This window comes from Artibeus jamaicensis, unplaced genomic scaffold (genome assembly GCF_021234435.1).
Source record: "Artibeus jamaicensis isolate MK-2021 breed Jamaican fruit bat unplaced genomic scaffold, CSHL_Jam_final contig_233, whole genome shotgun sequence".
NCBI classification, from domain to species: Eukaryota; Metazoa; Chordata; class Mammalia; order Chiroptera; family Phyllostomidae; genus Artibeus; species Artibeus jamaicensis.
Genome location: NW_026521486.1, coordinates 67799214 through 67812991, shown reverse-complemented (window position 1 = coordinate 67812991; position 13778 = coordinate 67799214). Strand labels below are relative to the sequence as shown.

The 13778-nt window shown below is 35.8% G+C and overlaps 1 protein-coding gene across 1 annotated transcript in view; it reads right to left on the bottom strand.

Moving 5' to 3' along the window:
- The window catches only part of TRHDE (thyrotropin releasing hormone degrading enzyme), a 386150-nt gene that overhangs the window by 104387 nt on the left and 267985 nt on the right, over nt 1-13778 (bottom strand). Inside the window, exon 7 of the mRNA XM_037154152.2 lies at nt 8335-8400. Coding sequence (XP_037010047.2) covers nt 8335-8400 — 66 coding nt within the window. The remainder of the gene's footprint in view (nt 1-8334; nt 8401-13778) is intronic.

Below are 13778 nucleotides of genomic sequence, written 5' to 3'. Positions count from 1 at the left end.
TCATTTTTACTCACTGGAATATTTGCCAGGAGAAAATCCTGGACTAGAAAAAACATATAATCTTACTCTCCAGATGTCCTATGCATAATTGGTCTTAAATTAAAAGCAACTTAGGTAAACTGCTGCTTAGATTTTTCTCCCTGCGTTTGTCATATTCCACGAGGATCCAATCACCTGGAGACGAGGAAAGTAGAATGAGGAGCCAACAGTTGCAATTATTCAAACCAAGTCTTTGAAATTCTTAATAAAAGAAAAACACAAAACAGAATAGTTATTCACAATGGTAAGTTCCCCCATTTTTTTTCTTTAGTTCCGTACCTTAGAAGAGTAATAACTTGAGAAATTAAAAAATTTTAGACATATTACTGGTGCTTATTCATCCTGACACTACTAAATCGATTCATTCATTTAGAGTAAACTTGGATTATAGACCACAGGCAATTGAAGTGTGGTTAGAAAATAAGTGAATTACGGTCATTGTTTGATTTTCTCAATTCTTCCCATCATAAAATTCTTTCAAAACTACTAAAATCAGTTGGAAATACCTGCTCTAGCTACAGAAGTATTGTGTGGTCTTAATAAAAATATCAAGGAAGAGATAAATAAAGGCATTTATATATTTTAAATCTCAACATGTTAATATAACAACCTACAAAAATAACACAATTTAATCAACAGAACAAAGAAATTGATAGATTAAGTGTATCAGATTGCCTGTCCACCACCATTTCTGCTGCATTCTACACTGTCATGCATTAAATAGGCTGCAAGTTTCATTTACTGGAATCCTTTGATAGTTAGGTCCATACTTAAGTTCTGCATGAAAAGCACACATAGAACTATGGAAAGCATGACACAAGAAGGACTCGTCGTTGCTCAGGTAACAATGAGCAGCCATGTGGCCTTTGGCAGAGACCAAGGTAAGCACCACCACCTAATGGCCCCCAGCTGTCCTGCATAGAATCGATGGATATCAGTTCCCTATGATATTCAAATTTCTTGATTTTCTCAAGGGTAGCAATGGTTTTCTTGACTATGACTTCTCTAGTCCTTCCAAGTGTTTTTTTATTTTATTTTTATTTTTATTGTTGTTCAAGTTCAGTTGTCTCCATTTTCCCCTCACCACTCCTCCCCCACCCCAGCCATCCCCACTGCCCACACTCAATCCTACCCCTCTTTGGCTTTGTCTGTGTGTCCCTTATACATGTTCCTTGACACCTTTCTGCTTGATATGCCTAGAATGGTTTTTGATTGGTCTACTGTGTTACATACCCAAAAGTGGTATATTCCAGGAAACAGACTTTCAAAAATGGAAGTTTACAATTGTTTACCTGTCTCAATTAGATTTAAATGAAGTAATAGCATTGATAATGGGTAACAAAATCCTGGCACTCTTTGATTTTCAAGGCCAAGACAGATTATTAAATTATTGTTTATAGTTGCCTAAATTGAAGAATAGGCTTTGGGAAAACAAATTAGTGGTTCCATGGAACATTACAGGAGAATGGAGAGTTATAAAATCTATAACAAGAGTGGTTATTGCTGACTAGACTGGAGAGATTATTAAAAGAAAACTATAATCTCAGTGCTTTAAATTCTCAGCTGAAGGTATCATTAGGGAATCAGAGATTTTCTCTTGTATTGTCTCTTGTATCTTATTGAGCCTTAGAATCAATATAATTGAAAAGTGAGCTAAGGTGTGAAATTCTGAGTAGTAAAATTACAACTTCAATAAATGTCATGGTTTTATTCCTTAGAGCACTGATTCAGAAATTGTGGGACACTGAGAATTGGAATGGGCACATTCAAAGTCTAAATTCCACTGAGTTTCCCTTGGTTTCTCTTCCTATCTCTGAAAAAGTCAGTTACCCCTCATTTAAATCCCCTGTGACGACACTTATCAAGGAGAGACCAGTTCTCCTCCAGCCCCACCTCTAACCACTGCAATGCAGTCAGACCCACAAGCAGAGTCAATTTCAGCAGATTTCAGGAACACAAACAGAAATTCTGTCCTTAGTAAAGACAACGTACCATACATACTGAAAATCATCATAAAACATCAAAAATCCTTAGAAAATGGACTAGAAAGTAAGTCCTTAGAAAATGTCATAGAAAATAACCATCAGGGCTGTCCAACCTTTTGGCATCTGTGGGTCACACTGGAAGAAGAGTTGTCATCTTGGGCTACACATTAAATACACAAACACTAATGAAAGCTGATGAGCAAAACAAAGGATTTAAGTAAACATACAATTTTGTGTTGGGCCTCATTTTTAGCCATCCTGGGTTGCATACCACCCACAGGCGGTGGGATGGACACCCCTGATTATAAAGTATCCAGAGCAAAGTATGAAAGTGTAACAAAATAAGAATGGTCACTAAAAAGCAAAGTAAATATAAATTGTTTCTTAAAACTGACAAGAGAAACATATTACCAGGAAAAACTCCCAGTTACAACAAGTACTGGTTTGGTTGGACTAGTTTTAGTGCTATAGATGACCCTTGAACAATGTAATGGCTAGGGGACACCAACTCCCTTGTAATCAAAATCTACATCTAACTTTTGACTCCCCCAAAACTTTGTCATCCCTCAGTAACCATGGGGGTGGCTCCAGGACCCCCATGAATACCAACCTCTACAGATGCAGTCCCCTGTATGTGCTACAGGAATAGATCAGTGCATACAGTCAACCCTCTGAATCTGGGGCTACCAATCATGGATCGAATACAGCACAGGTATTTATTTATTTTTAATCTGCCTATAAACAGATGTCCACAGTTCAAACCATGTTGTTCAAGGATCAGCTATTGTACATTGAATGCCATATAGCGTTAATATTCAATAATCAACTGAAGAGTCAAGAACAAGGAGTTATCCCCTTTTGCACATTTAAGTTACAAACTTTCTCATCAAATTAAAACAGCTTTCAAAAATTGAAGTAGCAAACCCAAATTATCTAACTAGTAAAATGCATTAAATAAATCTTAGATTCAGAGAGTCTAAAAGGTGAAAGAATCTTAGGAAGTATTTAATCCAACTATTGCATTTTATAATTATAAAGGAAGAGGTCAAGAAGGGTTTGTGGAAAATCTGCCATTAATTAGAAACAGAAATTAGAATTACTTCTCCCCACTCATTCCATGGCCTCATGCTTCCAAAAATATGCCTGTTATTATTTTGTGGAATAGGTTATTTAATTAGTAGAAATGAACAATTTTCAAAAATGTAAACATGTCTACGTTTTTAAAAAAGCATTATTTACAAGTGGCATAAAAAGTCAAACAAAGGTTCAAGCTTGGTAGGTTCTTTCTTTACTTTCAATTTATACATCAAACTAGAAGCTAATTTATTGATGGCATCTGGAATAAAACTTCTATGTACTTGTATGCTATTTTTAAAACAATGTTTTGATAGCCCTGGCCAGCGTGGCTCAGCTGGGTGGCTCATCACCCCGTGCACCAAAATGATGCTGGTTCAGTCCCCAGTCAGGGCACATACCTAGGTTGTGGGTTTGATTCCCAGTCAGGGCCTGCATAAGAGGCACCTAAGGCACCTAATAGATGTATCTGTCTCACATGGATGTCTTTGCCCCAGCTCCACCATAAAATTAATAAACATGCCCTCAGGAGAGGATTTAAATGAATTAAATGAAATATAAAAATGTTTTGAGGCTGTTTATTTTTTATTTTTTTATTTAATCTTTACTGTATTTTTTTCTGTTACCACTTAGTCCCCTTTATCAACCCCCAGCAATCACCACGCTGTTGTCCATGTCCATGTGTCCTTTTTCTTTTTTGCTCAATCCCTCCACCTTTTAACCTGCCCCCTGCAGCTGTCATCTGCTCTCCATCTATGAGTTGGTCTCTGTTCTGCTTGTTAGTTGTTTGTTCATTACATTCCACATATGGGTGAAATCATATGGTATTTGTCTTTCTCTGACTGGCTTATTTCACTTAGTGTAATGTTCTCCAGGCCCATCTATACTGTCACAAAGGTATAAAATTTTCTTCTTTTTTTACATCCCAGTAGTATTCCATTGTATAAATGTCCCATAGTTGTTTTATCCACTCATCCACTGATGGACACATGGGCTGCTTCCATATCTTGGCGATTGTAAATAATGTTGCAGTGAAAATAGGGGTGCATGTGGTCTTTCGAAGTAGTGTTTTGGGTTTCTTTGGACATATTTCCAGAAGTGGGACCACTAGGTCAAAAGGCAGATCCACTTTTAATTTTTTGAGGTACCTCCACACTGCTTTGCACAGTGGCTGCACCGACCTGCATTTGCACCAACAGCACAAGAGTGTTCCCCTTTCTCCACATCCTCACAAGCACCTGTTGATTTATGATGATAGTCATTCTGACAAGTGTGAGATGATATTTCACTATCACTTTAATTTGCATTTCTTTGATGATTAGTGGTGTCAAGAATCTTTCCATGTGTCTATTGGCCATGTGTATGTCCTCTTTGGAGAAGTGTCTATTCAGTCTTTTGCCCATTTTTTTAATTGGGTTGTTTGGTTTTTCAGTGTTAAGTTTTATAAGTTCTGTATAAATTTTGGGTATTAACCCCTTATCAAATGTATTGGCAAATATATCCTCCCATTTTGTGGGTCGTCTTTTTATTTGGTGGATGATTTCCTTTTCTGTGCAAAATCTTTTTAGTTTGATGTAGTCGCATTTGTTTGTTTTTTTCTCTTGATTCCCTTGCTGGAGAGATATGTCAGATAAAGTGTTGCTATGAACAATGTCTGAGACTTTGCTGATGTTTTCTTCTACAATTTGTATGGTTTGGGGTCTAATATTTAAGTCTTTGATCCATTTTGAATTAATTCTTGTGTGTGGTGTAAGAAGGTGGTCTAGTTTCATTTTCTGAACATATCTGTCTAATTTTCCCAACACCATTTATTTAGTAAACTATCTTTAGACCATTGTGTATGTTTGCTTCCTCTGTTGAATATTAATTAATTATAAAGGTGTGGCTTTATTTCTGTGCCCTACATTCTCTTCTATTGATCTGTTTTTATGCCAGTACCATGCTGTCTTGATTACCATGGCCTTATGGTATAGTTCGATATTAGGTAGTGTGATTCCTCCAATTCATTCTTCTTTCTCAAGATTGCTATTGCTATGCTGGGCATTTTTTGGTTCCATATAAATTTCTGGAATATTTGTTCTAGTTCTTGACATATGTCACTGGAATCTTGGTAGATATTTTACTGAATCTATAAATTACTTTGGGTAGTGTGGACATTTTAATGATGTTTATTCTTCCTATCCATGAACACAGTATGTGCTTCCACTTATTTGCATATTCTTCTATTTCTTTCTTCAGTGTCTTATAATCTCCCAAGTACAGGTCTTTTGCATCCTTGGTTAGGTTTATTCTTAAGCATTTTATTCTTTTTGTAACAATGGTAAATGGGATTGTTTTCTTCATTTCCCTGTCTGTTGGTTCATTATTGGCAAATAAAAATGTAAATGATTTCTGGATATTAACTTTGTATCTTGGTACTTTGCTGGATTCGTTTATCAGTTCTAGTAGTTTCTTGGTGGAATCTTTGGCATTCTCTATGTACAGTATCATGTCATCTGCAAATAATGGCAGCTTCACTCTTTCCTTTCCAATTTGGATGCCTTTTATTTCTTCTTATCTGATTGCTGTGTCTAGGACTTCCAGTCCTAGATTAAATAAGAGATTTAAAAGCAGACATCCCTGTCTCATTCTCAATCTTAAAGAGAACTATGCAAGACTTAAGGGGAACTACTCAAGAAGTAAGGGGGATCAGACAAAAATGTATCAAGATTATCAGGCTAAGGAATGTTGTGATTATTCAGTATGAAACTGTCTTCTATCTACTAAGTCAGCAATTAGAAAGTCTAATGTGGCAATTAGGAGCAAACCTTTTCAGAGAGTCTTCAGTCCCTTCTTACTGACAAATATATGTGTTTATAAAAGAGCCTGAGTCAAAAAATATATATAAAAATTTAATGATAATCCAAATTTTAGAAGAAAACACATTAATTATTGTTCCTACATAAAACATGAGAGCTAAAGACCAACTATGAAGGAGAAAGGGGAAAAAGGAGTGAAGGTAAAATAAAGGGGACAAGGGTGAGAAGAAGGAGCAGATATAAAGGAAAAGGAAAGGAAGGAAAGAGGGTGAGAAGGAGGAAAAAAGAACAGGAGAAAATATATAAAAAACATAATGTTTGCAATTTGGAATTGCCCCCACCTGTAAATCGAACCCTGTGTCTGTCTGTGGATACGAACTTCCATTTGTCAACATGGAAATAGCCATGGTTAATGTAAAAACAATTAATAGATTTTCCAGCAGAGGTAAGCACTGACAGTCCAGATTAGCTCTTTCAACAAGACTATGAAACCAAGACTCCCTAGAGCCTGTGGGTGGAGAACATATTAATATCAACTCTGTGACCACTCAGCACCGTGACATAAAGTGTCTGTTCAGGAGGTCATTTCCAAAATGTATCCCATACATCTTCATGTACAAGAGATGATAATTTATCACCTAGACATAGGGAGCTACTGTAAACTAATCCAAACTGCTGATGATACACTAAATCAGTTTGAGTGATGAGCATGAATAAAGCTGCAAAGAAGTACTGAAGGGTACAGATCTGTCTGATCAATGAAATGTCAGAAGGCAAATGAAATGCAATGTTGACGAGCATACCGTCCCTCAGTTGAAAATTAACTAAATCAAGTATCAGAACATAAAGGCACACGTTAACACAAGCTTCAAATGAAAGTTTAATATATGGGACACGGAGGGCAAATAGTTTGTTTCAGATAAAATTGAACAGACTGGGTCAGTAGAATTGGGTGAATTAAAAATTGATGTATTTTGCATACCATAGAAAGCATGACAGGATAAAAAAATGTTGCAAAAACAATAGTCTTTTCCAAGTAATATATCTATAGTTAATCAATCTTCCAAGCAATTCTACACATGCAGATGAAAAAAATAATGAAACTTGTATGTAGAAAATTATGTCACATCAACTTGCTACCAGGAAATCATATTAAAGTTGTGTTGCCTTTATGAAAGCTTAGGTGCTGTCTGGAGCTGTTATGCTACAGCTTCAGCGGGAAAAAACAAAGGAGTGGGGATGAGAAGGGACATGACTGCAGAAAGTTGGTACCCAAGGAGGGCACTCCTTGGGGGAAAAAAGATTTTTCAGACTCTGATCAGAATAGAGACTTGAGCACCAAACCAACAGGTGTGGTGGGACTCCGGTGTTCTGAAGGTGTCCCTGATAGAAAAAGCTGATGAAAGTAAATTACAACCTCTGTTGCAACAAATGTGTAAAAAATATTTTCTCAGAAAATTATTCTTCAAGAGATTGATATTTTTTCTGTGTTGTATTAAGTAAATAAAGCTTTATCATAACATATTTAACTCTTGCTCTGTATTTTACTTTTTAGTTTATTTTCGGTAAAGATAGAATTATACTACTAAACTATGACCTGATCCTATATGTAGTTTATTTAAATTTCAAAATGAAAAGCTTAGTAAGAACAGATAAGATTGATTACTCTCTCTGTCTTAGCATAATTGTATTTCAGGTGAACATCAATTTGCTTTAAAGGACACTTCTAAGTAGCAGAATGCATCATAAATAATTCATCAATCACAGCTGCTAGGAACATGCGTTACTTCAACAGATTCAATGGTACAAAAGTTCTATGTTTTTATATTTGTATTTGCTTTCTAGAGTTAACCGTCCTTCTTTTCTAAGAATGCACTCTCGGATTCCATACTTCATACTCTAAATTTTTATGATAAAACAACTTCCTTTTCTCCCTTATGTAAAATATTGTATGTTCTAATTTTAAAATATTTAAATAGCTGTGGAACAAATAATGATGTATGCATATCAACAACAAAACAACATAAAAGGCACATATCTGAAAGAAGACACTAAGATTTTTCTTAAATACATATTTTAGTAAGGTTAACATACTTTGTTTTCACTTTATGTAAAATTTTAAATGGAAGAAAAAGGAAGTTGACTTGAAAATATTTTGTAAATGTTTTATGATCTGATAGATTTGAAGCTTACTTCAATTTTAAAATTGTATAATAAAAAGATTCTAAGGGTTACAACAGTTTGAGTTTTATCAGTTGGTGTGGTGCCTTACCTTTTTCATTTGTCATAGTGTAAGATACTGCTTACCTCACTCATCCTAAAGTTTTCCATCAAAATCAGAAATTTTGTATTAGCAATTTTCCAAGCTGTAAAAAATCTTTAAAATAAATATAATGACAAGGAAAAAGATAAGAGAAAATAGGAAGTATATTACTTACCTGCAAACCCCTCTGAAACACGGAATGGCCCATAAAATTAGCCAGCATTCTAATTAAAGCAGCACCCTGTAGAAAAAGAGTATTTTCTTTAAAAAAGAAAGGAATTTCAACCAAATAATGTGATTCTAAAATTATCCTATATCAGTCAAAAATAGTTTGACTCATTCATGCTATTTTATTCTTAAAAACAGTTAAGAAATAGAAACATCATAAATACAATATTCTTTTTATAAGTAACAATTCTTATTATTTTTTTAATCTAAAACCAATGACTTCAAAATAGAAATCTCCTGGATAGACTATCTCGTGGCAATAATAAGCTGTAATTCCAAGTATTAAAAATTTTGTTAAGCACTACATATGATAGAGTTAATAAAACATGGTTCTTGTACTTACAAATTCATAATCTAGTACAAGAGAATGTCTGCATTAATAAATAATCATATTAAAATATAGCATTGGAGTAACATAGCTCCTTACTCTAACCCTGGCTTAACCAAGAATAGTTTAGCTACAGAAATGGAAAGTAGGGAGACCCAGCCATCAGGCTGCTTGGCTCCAGACCCTGGCTCTGCCCCCTTCTGGCCATGTTTACTTAGGAAAAACAAAACTTAACCTCTCTGTTCCTCACTTTTCTCACTCATAGGTATAAGCAATAACAATCTCGATTTAATACAGTTATTCTGAAGCTTAAATGAATTAATAAATGTAAAGCACTTACAACATGGTCTGAAAAATAGTAGCCACAATATGAGTACTACCTATCAGTATTATATTGAACTAATAATTTTTATTTCCTGTCTATTTTTTTACAGCCTGGCTGTAGCCGCATATTCATATAAAAGTAAAACATATGCTTGATATAAATATTTAAAGTAATGGAGAAAAATACTAATTTAGGAGTCTACCTCACCTTGAGAACAATTATTATAATATTGTGGAACAATACCAGTGCTAAAGGGAGACACATAATCAATATGAAATATTCCAAGTAATGATAGTTAAGCCTGGATGATTACAAATTTGTGTGAAAAATATAAGTCAACTTTCAAAAAGGTATTTCAAGTTGCACAAAATTGTTTTAACTATGGCACAGTGGATTATAAGCAGCAAAAGTTTAAATATAAATAATAGCCTGGTTATGGGGGGAATTCTTTCATGACTCACACATTAAATTCATTCTCATTACAAATTCACACTCTCCAGTAACTCATTTCTTACAAGATTTTTACATTGAATTTCCTGGGGTGACATTGGATAACAAAATTATACAGGTTTTGGGTGCACAATTCTACAACACATCATCTGTACACTGTACTGTGTGTTCACCACCTCATGACAAGTCTCTGTTCATCCCCATTTGCACCTGCCATGGTGTCTTTTCTATAAGAGAATCATATCAACCGCATAGGGACTCACCCTGTCTAGAACTAAACTGTGGCAGCCAGCCCAAAATGCAAAGAGGAATTTCCATTGTTACTGAAATCATTTCCTAGAATTATGGAATGTTAATGAAATATAACACTCAGGCTCCATGAATCATCATTAAAGAAACGTTGCAAAAAAATTCAGTCACCACCAAAATTGTTCCAAAAATTAGTATTTTATTTATAACTCAACAAATGTTATGCTGGACAAGCCATCGAGTTCTGTACTTCTTCTGACATATTTTTCTAGAACACTTTGTACTCTGCTCTTTCTTGTGCTTCTTCCTCTTTAACTTCTGTGTATTTGTAAAGGTCCCTAAAATATAAGCATTTATGACCCAATCTGAGGACCTGATTCGAATTCCCTTCAGAGCTCATCAGCTTTACTCTTTGAATTTCCTTCGCAAGCCCTCCTCCTGCACAACTCCTAATCTCACACATCCACCCTGAGGGCGGAAACTTTCAATTCTGCAGCAAAACTACGCTTTTCCACTTGAGGAGTAAGACTTAGACTCTCAAACATCATCTCAAACTTTGCCTCAGAACAGAATAACCATCTTCGGATGATTTAATTCCCTCCAGGTAATGATGACTGGGCCTCTTGTCAGGCTATTAAAACTATCAATTTAGCATGGTCTAATGGCAAAAGAGTCCTTTCTAATCATAATGAATGTACCGGTTTTCCTGTCTCGGTTGAGCTGGAGCAGAGTGCTAACAGGAAATAAAACCTAGAAACATAATCAATATGTAAAAGTTATATATCACTGAACTTCCTATTATTATTATATTGTGTAATTAAATTAACTTTCTAAAACTGCACTCGTGTTGCCCACTTGAACATCTAAAATTCCCGAGAGCAGCATGCACTCCTATATTTAATTGCCTTTTCTTTCCAAAGCTACATTTTAAAAATCCGTATTTCATAAAACTTCATAGGCAAGTGGCCTCTCCAACCATCGTCATTCAGCCAACATACACATGGCACCTACTACTTGGGCTTAAAATAAGAATCACACCTCTTAACACAGGCATGATGCATTGCAAATCTTTTTTAAAAAAAGAAAAAGAAAACACTGAATCCCCCTTTATCATGTTTTAAAAACATTTTTCACCAAGCAAATATTATTTACAATATTGTAATTTATACTCACTTATGATTCAAAACTCTACTCCCAATCAAACAAATTTGATGTTAGGCAGCCTGAACAGCTTTAAGAGAAATAAACAAACTATTTCTACAAGCTTTTTATAATTTTGAAACTTCCTCTAAAAACCTATGATTATATTTACCATGCTAAAATTCAGGGAGATATTAGGATGGAAACTACCTGAGTTTCTTAAGGTTTTATAAAGAATATTCCATAAAAATATAAACCCGTAGCTCACTTAGCAATTTTCTATTTGGGGCATCTTTTTCATCTAAGTTCCTAGCTAAAATTTATTGTATCTCACATTATAATCAGTCTCTAAGACAGTAAACATCTGCAGAGAAAGCCAGGTCTCCATGGCTTGGATGCCCCATGCCCTGTGCCTGGGTCAGAGGTATGACTCCCTTAATGGAGTAACCAGGTGAGAGAGAAAGAGAAATTAGTTGCACACGTAGCAATTACTTTGTATTCCTGAAGACTACTCAGACAGGATGCGGAGTTTATTACTTTATTGGTGTACCTTAGTGATAAGTAATCACTTTTGAAGACAGGGAGATTGCAACTAATTTATTCTTTTAACGTATACTTATTGAGTAAAGCAGCGTGCTCAGTATCCTGTAGAATATAAATATGTATGCAGCAAGTCTGGATCCTCCAGGACCTCAAAACCTTATGAGTGAGATGAGAAGATACAACACGGTATAAGGTGAATTGTAAGTAAGTAAGTAAGTAAATAAATAAATAAATAAATAAAATATTCAACTGTGTTTCAGACAAAAAAGAAAGCTTATTATATCTGCAGGAATACATGTCGAAGAGGATCAAAAGGCAAACAGTGCATTCGTGTTAGACCTTAAAGGATGGGCAGGGTTCCATACGCCAAGGTAAACAGGAAGCACTTATTTGCGTGGTACAATAGGAGTGGTCTTTGCAGACTCATGCAGGTGAAGAGTGAAAAGCGTAAGTGGACTTGATCTGTTTGACTCTACCATAAACCCATTGTGAGAAGCAGTTCCTGGAACATAGTAGGTTCTCAAGAAATGCTGAATCACAATAATGTAGGAGAGGCAAGCCCAAGATTATGTGAGTTGGAAAAAGTGGAACTAGGTTTGAACTCCAGTGAGAATAAAATAAGGAGTCAAAAATGTGGAAATGTGTAGAAAATCCTAAGTCCTAGCTAAAATTATTAGTGATGTACCTATCATTCATTAAGCAACAACTACATGCCATGTTCACATTATTATAAGGAAATACCTTCATCTTTAGTTTTCAGATTAGGCATAAAAGGTTGTACAATTTACCCAAATTAACACAGGTAGTACACTATAGAGCCAAGATTGAAACTCCACTTAGATCTAACTCCAAAATCAGTCATCTTAATGAAGCTGAATTCCTTTCTTGTGATCTCAAGTAAAAGTTACCTGACACTCTCCAGAAACCTTGGGCACAGCAAGAACTTAGAAAAGGAATTCTTAGAGTTACTCAGTTTGGAATCAGTGGGTATTCCCAGGAGACAATGAGGGGAAACCTAATTCATTGAGATGCAGTTGAAATAGCTGACCAACATGTCCAGGACTGGCCATGGGGCAGAAGACAGAAATTGGCTAGCATTATAGAACACAATGATAGACTAGGAGGCATAAAGATAGTTTGGAGCAGATTCAGTATGAACAAAGTTGAAAATAGTGATGTTTTTTATCAGATACTGAGTGTAGATGTCCTCTGTAGCCTCTCTGTACTTGCTCCCTGGAGGCTGTTTTCCTCAGTCCACTCCCAGCTGGTGACTGAGCATGCGAGCGGAACTGAGGCGGGCACCTCCCAGTGAGATGGGGAATTCGAATGGGAAGCTCTGGCATCAGGACTCCCCATTGGCCTGGATGGATGTTTCTTGCAATTGGACTGCTGTCTAAAATTCTTTCAGTTCAATGCTTCTTCTTTCCCTCTCTTTTTGTGTAGGCTGTGAACTGCCCTGTGGTCTCAAGGTGGCTCCTCCTACCTCCATTGGCTTCTTTCTCACATAAATACCTTACACACCACAGTGACTTCTCAAAAGACCTCACCCAGTAGGAAAGCTTTAGTGCTGAGATCTAAACAGGTATGAATTATTGGTCTTTTATATTGGTATATTCCAGTATTCCACTATAAAGATGTGTTCACTTTTACATAGGATATGAGCAGACAAAAAAATAATGTATCAGCCTTGACTGGTATGGCTCAGCGGGTTGAGTGTCATGCTGCAGATTGGAAGGTCACTGGTTCGATTCATGGTCAGGACACATGTCTGGGTTGTGGGCCAGGTCCTGGTTGTCGGTGTGCAAGGAGCAATGGATCGGTCTCTCTCACACATCAGTGTTTCTCTCCCTCTCTTTCTCCCTCCCTTCCCCTTCTCTAAAAATTAAATAAATAAAATCTTTAGAGAAAAGAAATAGTGTATCACTATATTCAGTTTACATATGGGAGAGACAGAGGTAAAGGGTAAAGTGATTTGTCTCAAGTTCCATAGGTATAGTAGTTACTGGAAGTTTTTCCTATACTTACATCCCCACAGTCGGTGGTTGAGTGACTTGTTAGCAAAGAAACCTATAAGGTAAGACTTTCTCATTACTTTTTTGCTGTTGTTGTTCAATTACATTTGTCCCTATCCCCCCCCCTTATTACTAAAAGAATTAATGTATTGATTCTAAATTGAAGTAGTTTTAAAATGTAAATTTCTAAATAATCTGTCTGCCTCAAATCCAGATATGTATCAAGATTATGCAATGTTCTAACATGATTTGTCAGTGAATCTTGGCTTTGCTGTGGAGTGAAAGCGTACCTGAAATCCTCCACGGTTTCTCAAAAACATGGGCTTTTTGTTTGTTTTTTGCAA